General features: G+C 57.4%; 1 protein-coding gene and 4 non-coding genes across 6 annotated transcripts; all 5 read right to left on the bottom strand.

Moving 5' to 3' along the window:
* Positions 1 to 1,175: 1,175 nt before the first annotated feature.
* Positions 1,176 to 7,619, bottom strand: RPL3 (ribosomal protein L3). 2 transcript variants are annotated; one of them, XM_029954647.1, is made up of 10 exons: positions 7,463 to 7,619; positions 6,451 to 6,643; positions 5,753 to 5,921; positions 5,052 to 5,187; positions 3,748 to 3,934; positions 3,027 to 3,187; positions 2,510 to 2,611; positions 1,935 to 2,030; positions 1,426 to 1,545; positions 1,176 to 1,276 (listed from the first exon to the last, which is right to left on the bottom strand). In XM_029954647.1, exons 1-10 carry the CDS (start codon positions 7,463 to 7,465, stop codon positions 1,232 to 1,234), a joined length of 1,212 nt encoding a protein of 403 aa, XP_029810507.1. In that variant the 5' UTR covers positions 7,466 to 7,619; the 3' UTR covers positions 1,176 to 1,231. The 2 variants fall into 2 exon arrangements, with proteins under 2 accessions (XP_029810507.1, XP_029810508.1); XM_029954648.1 differs by having other exon boundaries at positions 7,459 to 7,530.
* LOC115305860 lies at positions 2,142 to 2,235 on the bottom strand. Its single transcript, XR_003915049.1, has one exon. It is a non-coding gene; the product is annotated as a small nucleolar RNA U83B (small nucleolar RNA).
* On the bottom strand, positions 3,612 to 3,698 carry LOC115305861. Its single transcript, XR_003915051.1, has one exon. It is a non-coding gene; the product is annotated as a small nucleolar RNA U83B (small nucleolar RNA).
* LOC115305869 lies at positions 5,188 to 5,241 on the bottom strand. Its single transcript, XR_003915058.1, has one exon. It is a non-coding gene; the product is annotated as a small nucleolar RNA U82P (small nucleolar RNA).
* LOC115305841 lies at positions 6,909 to 6,972 on the bottom strand. Its single transcript, XR_003915027.1, has one exon. It is a non-coding gene; the product is annotated as a small nucleolar RNA SNORD43 (small nucleolar RNA).
* Positions 7,620 to 8,346: the final 727 nt, after the last annotated feature.

Raw genomic sequence — 8,346 nt, 5'->3', positions numbered from 1 at the left:
GGATATTGTGGGAGGGTCCTGGGCTTAGGACTCTCCTTGGCCTCCCTTGGTATTTCTGAGCCTCCTCCCACTCACAGGGGGCCCCATGCTACCTGGGAACCAGAGGGAGGACTTGGGCTGCCTGTACCACCACAGCAACCCCCCCCCCAACACACGCGCACGCACGCACACTCGCCAGGACAGGGACCAGTCTGCCGTCGGCCAGCACCACCCTGGTTCAGGGGGCACTAGGACTGTGTGCACAGCGGGGCGAGGGGGATTACAGCCTGCTAGCTGTTCAACAGCTGGATAGGGAGCACCCAAAGTTGCAAACAGGCCGCCCAAGGGTGTGAAGCTGCTCTGACTGGGGACCAGCTCAGCAGGGAGTCCCCGGACAGACCCCTGGATTGCCCACGGTGCCACAACTCCCAGTGGGGTGTGAAATCAGAGGTAGATTAGAGCAGCCACACCACGGCCAGCACCGTGGGGTCCCCAAGCCTGGAGGACAGATGCACCAGGTGGAGGCTGAACCATTCCAGGCCAATAAAGGGTCCAGCAGCCTCACCAGCTGGGCTGAAGAAAAAACACAGCTAGGGGAGCACCTAACCAGAACCTTCCTCAGCATACACCCCCCACCCCCACCCCATTCTATGGGTTCCAGTGCTGTGCAGGGCCTTCTGCTCCGCAGCCCCCTGCCTCTCCCAGTGTCAGAACCCGGCTGCTTAGAAAAGAACCTCAACAAGCCCCAACCAGAACCCAGTCCCATGTGGATTAACTAAATTACCCACTTACACTCAAAGCCACAGTTGGCCGCGCCATGCCCCTCAGCCACCAGGGAACATCAAATCCTCACTGCGTCCCTCCTCATGAGGGGCACCACCCAAGCTGTGCAAACACAACCATCCTCTGGAGCAGAGCGCCAGCTCCCTCAGTGGGTGCTGGGTGATGGAGCATATTTGCACAAAGCCCGCCACCCCAGGCGGGCGGCTTCAGTAGTTCAGGGATAGACCTGGGCTGGGCTGTCAGACCCCTCACACCCCACCTGCTCCGGGCACGGGGCCAGGTAAATAAAACAGCAGGTAGCGCAAAAGACAGGACATTTTGCTGAGAGGCCAAGGGCACCATTTCCGAGAACTCAAGAACCCCATGGCCACAGCAGAGCAGCCAGGACTGGGAAACAAAACCAGAGGCAGGGATCACTGGAAAACTATTTTTACTGAGATCCCACCAGCCACACAATCTGCTTCTGGTGTTAAGCTCCTTCTTCTTTTGCAATTCGGTCCTTCTTAAGTGGTCCCTGTGGAGAGATACAGCGGGTAAGGTCAGAGGGGGAGGGAAGCAGCTGGGCACCAATACCCCCACCCTAATGGGATCAGAGACCCTGTGCTGGCAGGAGCTCAGGACCCCAGGGGGCCAGCCCCCAGCCCGAGGGTTCCGGGGCCTCACCATGAATGCTTTCTTCTCCTCCACAGTCTGGAATCGGCCATGGCCAAACTTGGAGGTGGTGTCAATGAATTTAAGGTCAATCTTCTCCAGGGCCCGCCGCTTGGTCTGCACCAGCAGGGACTGTGGGCCAAGAGGGGAAGGTCAGCGACAGTTCACAGGCCCCCTATCTGCGAGGGCGGAGGACCACCAATTCCCATCACAGCCCCTCCAGAGCCAAGAGGAACCCCCTCCCAACACCCCTAGTCTAGCTGGTCTTGCTCAGGGTCTCCCCCTGCTGCCAGAGCGAAGACGACAACACGGAAGCAGAAGCAAACAGCTGGGCCACCAGACCAGACTGGGAATTTCCTCCTCCCAGGACTTCAAAGCTCCTGGTTCAAGGGAGTGCCAAGTGCCCCCCCATTCCTTTGAACTCCCCTCAACAAAGAATGGCCCGGAGTCCACTGTCTGTTAATTGTCAACACCTACCCCACCCCCACACCCTGACCACCAGGAAGGGCCCCCAGCCTCACCTTGCGGAGAGTAAGCACTCGCTTCTTGGTTCCCACCACACAGCCTTTCAGCATGACGAAGTCATTGGTCACTTCACCATAGTGGACAAAGCCACCCTGGAAAAAGCAAGGCCATCAGGTCAAGACAGATCAAGGCTAGAGGCTGGCCAGACAGTACCCGGGACTCTGAGATTCAGGTGCTCCCCCGCCCACCGCGACCACCACAGGGCTGTTCTCAGAAGGAAGGCAGCAAGGAATGTTTCCGCAGTGGGACTCGGGCGCTGTGCCCAGCGCTCATTCCAGAGCCTCATCACCGAACAGCTGCGCCTGAGATCCCACTTCCCACCAGGCGGCCCCAACCAGCACACCGAAGACATCCCGTTTACAAGGAACAGATGGCTGGGTACGGTGTGTAGGGGACCGGTTGACAGACTGCAAAGGCAGCCCCGGTGAGTCAGCCGGGACACACGGGCACCAGGGTCCCACCTGGGTCCCGCCCTGCAGGTGAGGTCTGGCGCAGAATCACACCGAAATGAGCAGGAAATCCCCGCCGGGGCCAGGAGCTGGGGGCTTTGGGAAAACAGCTCATCACTCACCAGAGGGTTGATGCTCTTGTCGGACAGATCATAATCAGTGGATGCGTTGTTCTTGATCAGCTTGCCATCCTTGATGAGGTAGCCCTGGCCGATCTTGTAGATCTAAGGGAGGGAACACGCATAAACTTAAGGGACAGACGGCCTGGGAGAGCAGCTATCAGCTCAGTCCTAGAGGTGGGCCGCCCCGCCAGGGGCAGAAGAAAAGCTGGCCAGGCCTAAAGACACTGCCCTCTGAGAGGATGGCCCCCTCCAAACCTCAAAGGCAAAGGAAGGGCCAGACATGGCTCTCATTCCTGGTCACTGCAAGGGTCAGCCGCACCAGAACCACCTGGTGGCACCTTACAAATCACTGATATCCACAAGCCAAAACCATGCCCCAGTCAGACAAGGTAACAAGTCCATGTGCTCATCACCATGCAGCAATGCCAGCAGGAACTGGAAACCGCACTCCCAACTCGGGGCTGGTCTCTCCCTTCCCAGGGCTCAAGCCTCCAGAGGAGCCCCCTTGGCCCCTCACCTTCTTGTTGATCTCAGTGCGGTGATGGTAGCCTTTCTGGCCAGCCCGAGCCACAGAGAAGGCCACTCGGGCAGGATGCCAGGCCCCAATACAGGCGACCTTGCGCAGCCCTCGGTGGGTTTTGCGGGGCAGCTTCTTGGTGTGCCAGCGGCTGGTGACCCCTAGAATAGACCCAGGCTTGTTACTGGGGTGTCTCGCGCTCACACCATTAGCCCTTTCCTGCTGAGTGCCCAGTCTGAGTTCACTGATACCTGAATACTGACAACCAACATCCATGGCCTAGAAAAGTTTGAGGGGCAGGAAAGTTCGATGTTAACCTCAAACCCCCTGTCCTCTCCCCTGCTCACTTGCTCAAGCGCACCACCTGCTGAGACGTTAAACCTGTTCTCTCTCCTTTAAGAGGCCTTACTGAGTTAGCTCTGCCCCAGAATGGGAACGTGCGCATTCGCCAAGTTCCACACTGGCAGCAGCTGACCCACTTTCGAGACCCTGCTGCCTTCTGCGGTGAACTGTGGTGAACATTAAGGGCGCGGGTGTCCGGCGAGATCACCCAGCCCTCCTACCTCCCTGCCCCTTGACCTCAGGGCTGTTCTCAAACAAGGCAGGGAGAGTCTGCAATCCTGCCCATGCCGTGAGCCCAACACTCATTCCAGAGCCTCCTCACCAAAGAGCTGGGCCTGAAACCGCATCTACCCACAACTTGGGCCACTGCAAAGCTCACCTTTGTAGCCTTTGCCCTTGGTGACACCAATGACATCGATCATCTCGTCCTGGCCGAACACCTGGTTCACAGGCACTTGCTGCTCCAGCCTCTCCCGGGCCCAGTCCAGCTTCTCGGCCACCGTGCCGCCGTTCACCTGAATCTCCATCAGGTGCGCCTTCTTCTGGCGCAGGGGGAGCAGGCGCATCTGGGAGGGAATGACAGACCCCTGAGCTTCGAGCTCTCCTCCCCTGGCAGAACTCAGGGCACGCAGACCAGTTTGGCAACCTTGAACCTCATGTTTATTGGCAGAAAATAAGAAGCTCCTTTTTGTATTAAAACTCCCCACTGGATACAATTCCCCTTTGCAACTCTGATGCCCGACTTCACCATCAGGATGAACTGATCCTGAACAGACACACATGGGCCAGCAGCAGACATAACCAGATCCTGGGACCAACTAACCCAATGCTGGCCACCATGCTTTCTGGTGGCTTCCTTTGGGATACTGCCCTAGTTGACCCTGGCCGTCTATCTTGGCTCTACTGACCATCAACAAGCCACTCGCATTGTGGGAGAGCAGAACTAGGACCTCGGTCAAGAGTATAAGCTGCCAACTTTAGGGGAAAAAAATTCAAGCCCAAAGCTTTTCGTGAAGAGTGGACCTGTGCTGTCCTATGGAACTTTCTTCAGTAACAGACACGCACTACAAATCTAAGTTAATACGGTCACATTAAGTTAGTATGGCCATACTGAACCTGAACAACTTAATAGTATATGCCCAGAATAATGACTCAAGCAAACCGCATAGGACCTAGTCCTGGTTAAGTTAGCCAAAGGCTCATTCAGCTCATGGCAAGTCAGATTTGAAGTGCAGACAGCCAGCCTCCTACTCCTCACTGGTTGCACTTAGGCAGTTCCCAATGGGAGAGTCACTAGCTCCTTCAACTGCTTTCCCTAAAATGGGGCATGGTTTCCGCAATCAAAAGCCGTGGAGACAGCGCCCTCTGCTGGCGACAGAAAAACCAAGCCACATGCCTGGAGGCACTGGGCCGCCTTCTCAGGTTAAGGGTCTGAGCAAGAGCAAGGCAGGTGCTGCACTGTGTTGCTGCAAAACTTCAAGTGATCCCCAGGCTGCCCACTGGCCCACCCACCCAGAGAAGCGTAAGGAGCTGGACCCAATCTTCCCATCCCTCTAAAATCCCTGCACAAAGTTCATTTAAGATCAACTCAGAAGAGAACCAGGGAGCATGGCTCCAGGTCTCCGCCTCCCTGGACAGGAAGCAGGGGCGCAGTCCTCCCCTTGTGCACCCTGCCAGTCTCACCTGAGTGTGGGCGATGACTCGGATCACCTGGCAGTACTTCTTCATGCTGCTGAAGTCCTTCTCTAGCTGCTTCTTGCCATCATCATCCTGCCACTTCTTGCAGTACTTGGTGAAGGCCTTCTTCTTGGACTTATGCCTTCAGGAGCAGAGCAGAGTTGGGGAGGGGGCCGGTGCAGGCCTTCATCACCCAGTCCAAGGGGTGAGCGGAAGGCACAGGCACCACAGAGGGATGGGGCTCATTGCCGGCTTCTAAGGAGCCTTTTCCACCGGCAAGCGGAGCCTGGACGGAGCTCATCGGGCAGAGCCGAGCGGAGCTGAGCAGAGGTCCACAAAATTAATACAAGTCACAAGTATTCACACACTCACTAATTCATGCTCCGGGTAAGCCATTACCCCGACCACACTCCCAGAGAACCAGGGGCAGGGGTCACACCTCTATCTCACTTTCTATCTGTATCCTCCATCCGCCCCGGCAACTAAGAGAACAGACTACCGAGTCCTCAGCCAACACCCACGAAACTGAGCAGGAAGGTCTAGGGGTGTTGCTCGGGGCTGTCCCCAGAAACTGCCCTGTTCGCGGGGTGACTAAACCAGACGCCAGAGCCATTCTGGTTCTTCCCTTGCTGGGGACCCGCACAGGGGACTCCTCCCTCTGGCTCCCAACCCGGAGAGCGCATGGCCGCCTTGTCCCTGTCCCATACCAGTTCTTATAGAAGCGCCTTTTGCACTCATCGCTGATGTGCTCCGCAAAGATGGTCTTGAAGGTACGGAGGCCTCGAGGGGTTTCTACGTAGCCCACGACGCCCACAACCACCATGGGCGGTGTCTCCACAATGGTCACAGCCTCCACAACCTCCTTCTTGTTCACCTCTGTAGAAAAGAAGGCTGTCAGACTGGTAGGGGACAGCGCCAAGCATAAATGTGAACTGTCTGCTTCAATTAAAGATGGCTACTCGCTTCCGGGAACCGGGAAGTTTGCAGAAGGGGGGTCCTTAACAGCAACCCGGACTCCTAGGGGCCAACTTACCGCACACGTTTGTATTTGTAACTCAAAAAAAAAAAAAAAAAAAAAAAAAAAAGAAAAAGAAAAACAGAGCTCTACGGCAGTGTTTTGCTTAGCGATTTTTCTACTCTGTCCATCATAACCAGGAACGTGGGCTGCGTTCAGAAGTTTGTTAACAATCTCCCTAAATCAGCCTACTCCTCTTTGCTGAGACCCTTATTTAAGGGGGTTTCCTCATGTTTAAGTTCCTGGGCTCCCAACACATCCCTCCGCCTACAGCAACGCCAGCCATCTACAGCCTGAAGCACAATCCTACCAAGGGAGGGTCTGCCCCAACCCATCCCCATCCTCTGCTCCTAACCACCCCCAAACGGCTTTGACGAGGCCTGTACTTACTGGATCCCGGCCTGTCGACCTCCCGCACGATGTGAGTCATGCCGGCCTTGTAGCCCAAGAAGGCAGTGAGGTGGACAGGCTTGGAGGAGTCATCCTTGGGGAAGCTCTTCACCTTCCCACGGTGCCGGCTGCTGCGCTTCCGAGGCAGGAAGCCCAGGGAGCCGTGCCTGGGCGCGGAGAATTTCCTGTGAGACTACGAGAAAATGACCCCCGTTAGCATTCCGACGCCCAGCGTGCCTCAGTGACGGCGCGCGGAGTCCACACCAGCGACCACGGGGGGGACTGGGCTCACTCGTTTAAAGGCCCACACATTCTAAAGGAGTTCAACCTTTACAGGTAACCTTACGCTTAAGTCGGCAACAGTCTGACCACAAAAGGACTTCCGGGGCAAGCAGCTGGCACTACGGGTTCCCCAGGCCGGACGGATAAACGTAAAGGCCACCAGAACCCGACGGAGCCAAATCAGAACATGACAATCAGCACAGAGTCTCTGTCCGCCCGTCATTAAGTTCATCATCTGTGGTTCCTCGGACCTCCAGAGGCCTTACAGTTGTACGAACCGGCCCAGCCGATCCAGCCCGAGGCCTCGGTACCCCAGGCCCGGTGTCCGCTCCCGCGCGCGACGTTGAGGTCTGCACCTCCCACGTTAGCACGAGTAGTGCCTGACGCCCCCACTCAAAAGTCCTTCTGGCCTACGTGCTCAGACTCCAATCCAGATTGACACTAAATCGGTGAGATCGAGATGCAGAAAATTCTCTGGCACTAGAAAATTTTAAGGCTCGGGGCCTCCAAACCGGAGCCAGCCCCAAGGGCTTCTCCAGCCGCCTGGCGGGCCCCAGGTCAAGCACAGGCCTCGGGTGTTTTCAAATAGGCCTGGCTGGGGAGCTCGCCGAGGCCCCCGTGTCCCTCGGGCAGGCGCCCGGCGCCCCTCGAGTTGAGATGGCGGCGATTCGCCGCGGATTGAGTCAGGCCGCCGCGCCAACAGCGAGAGAAACGCCATAACGACACATACCATTTCGTCGCCGGATGCTGCCGGTAGAGATCGGGGCGCTGTCGACGAGCCATTTATAAAGCCCGGTCTGGGCCCGCCCCTTCCGGCGTGCGAGCGCGCGCCCGCGGCGGACGCCGGGTCGTGGGGCGGGTACGGGGCGCCATTTCCAGGCACGCTCGTTCTCGCCTAGCGTTCGTTCGGAGCTGGACGTCGGCTTCGGGGGCGGGAGTTAAAGACTGTACGGCGAGCGACTGGGTTCAGACTTAGTGAGGAGCCACGGAAACGATGGCAGAGAATTGGATGCAATGACCGTTCAGCATTAGGCAGCTGCCAAATTGGATAACACGCGTCATTACGCTGAAGCTAAATGGTTGCTGCTTTTCCTTTCCATATGAAATGGAGTCCCCTCTACCCAGTTGTGGGTGTCAGCGCCAAAGCGCCTGCACACGTGACACTCCCTTCCCGTCCCCCGAGGCAGATGTGCGGTGTTGCCGCTGGCGGGCACACTGTTGGGACGCGTTGCCCCGCTCCCACCTGTTCAGAGTTGGAGAGAAAAGACTGAAAGCCTGGATTGCCGATTCCCACCCCAGAGCTGCTTCCGCGACACCAACTTGCCTTTAATGCTTTCTGATTTCGGACACCTGTCCCTCAAGCCCCATCTGGGCCATCATTCCGGGTGTGCAGGTGCTGTGGACCGCGCTTGCTTCTGAGGGTTAGGGAGGCGACAAAACCGCCTCACGACCTGCAGTCACGGGTTCAGCTGCCCAGCCTCGCCGAGCCTCGCCCTCTCAGCCTCGGGAGCCCTTGCTGATCGCTGCCTGCCTCCCCCTACCCACCGTGACCCACGAGCACCCTAGTTGCTCTCTCTGCCTCCAGCCAGACTTGCCTCTCCAAATCTTCTTAAG

This window comes from Suricata suricatta, chromosome 10, assembly GCF_006229205.1.
Source record: "Suricata suricatta isolate VVHF042 chromosome 10, meerkat_22Aug2017_6uvM2_HiC, whole genome shotgun sequence".
Taxonomy (NCBI): Eukaryota; Metazoa; Chordata; class Mammalia; order Carnivora; family Herpestidae; genus Suricata; species Suricata suricatta.
This window is presented reverse-complemented; position numbering and strand designations above follow the sequence as displayed.

What these genes read in the sequence shown, in the direction of transcription:
- RPL3 (XM_029954648.1), bottom strand. Translation starts at nt 7,515, where the DNA reads ATGGCTCGTCGACAGCGCCCCGATCTCTACCGGCAGCATCCGGCGACG. An exon ending in GCACTGAGATCAACAAGAAG is followed by an intron (nt 2,612 to 3,026) that starts GTGAGGGGCCAA and finishes TCCCTCCCTTAG; the next exon opens with ATCTACAAGATCGGCCAGGG. An exon ending in AGGAGAAGAAAGCATTCATG is followed by an intron (nt 1,277 to 1,425) that starts GTGAGGCCCCGG and finishes ATCTCTCCACAG; the next exon opens with GGACCACTTAAGAAGGACCG.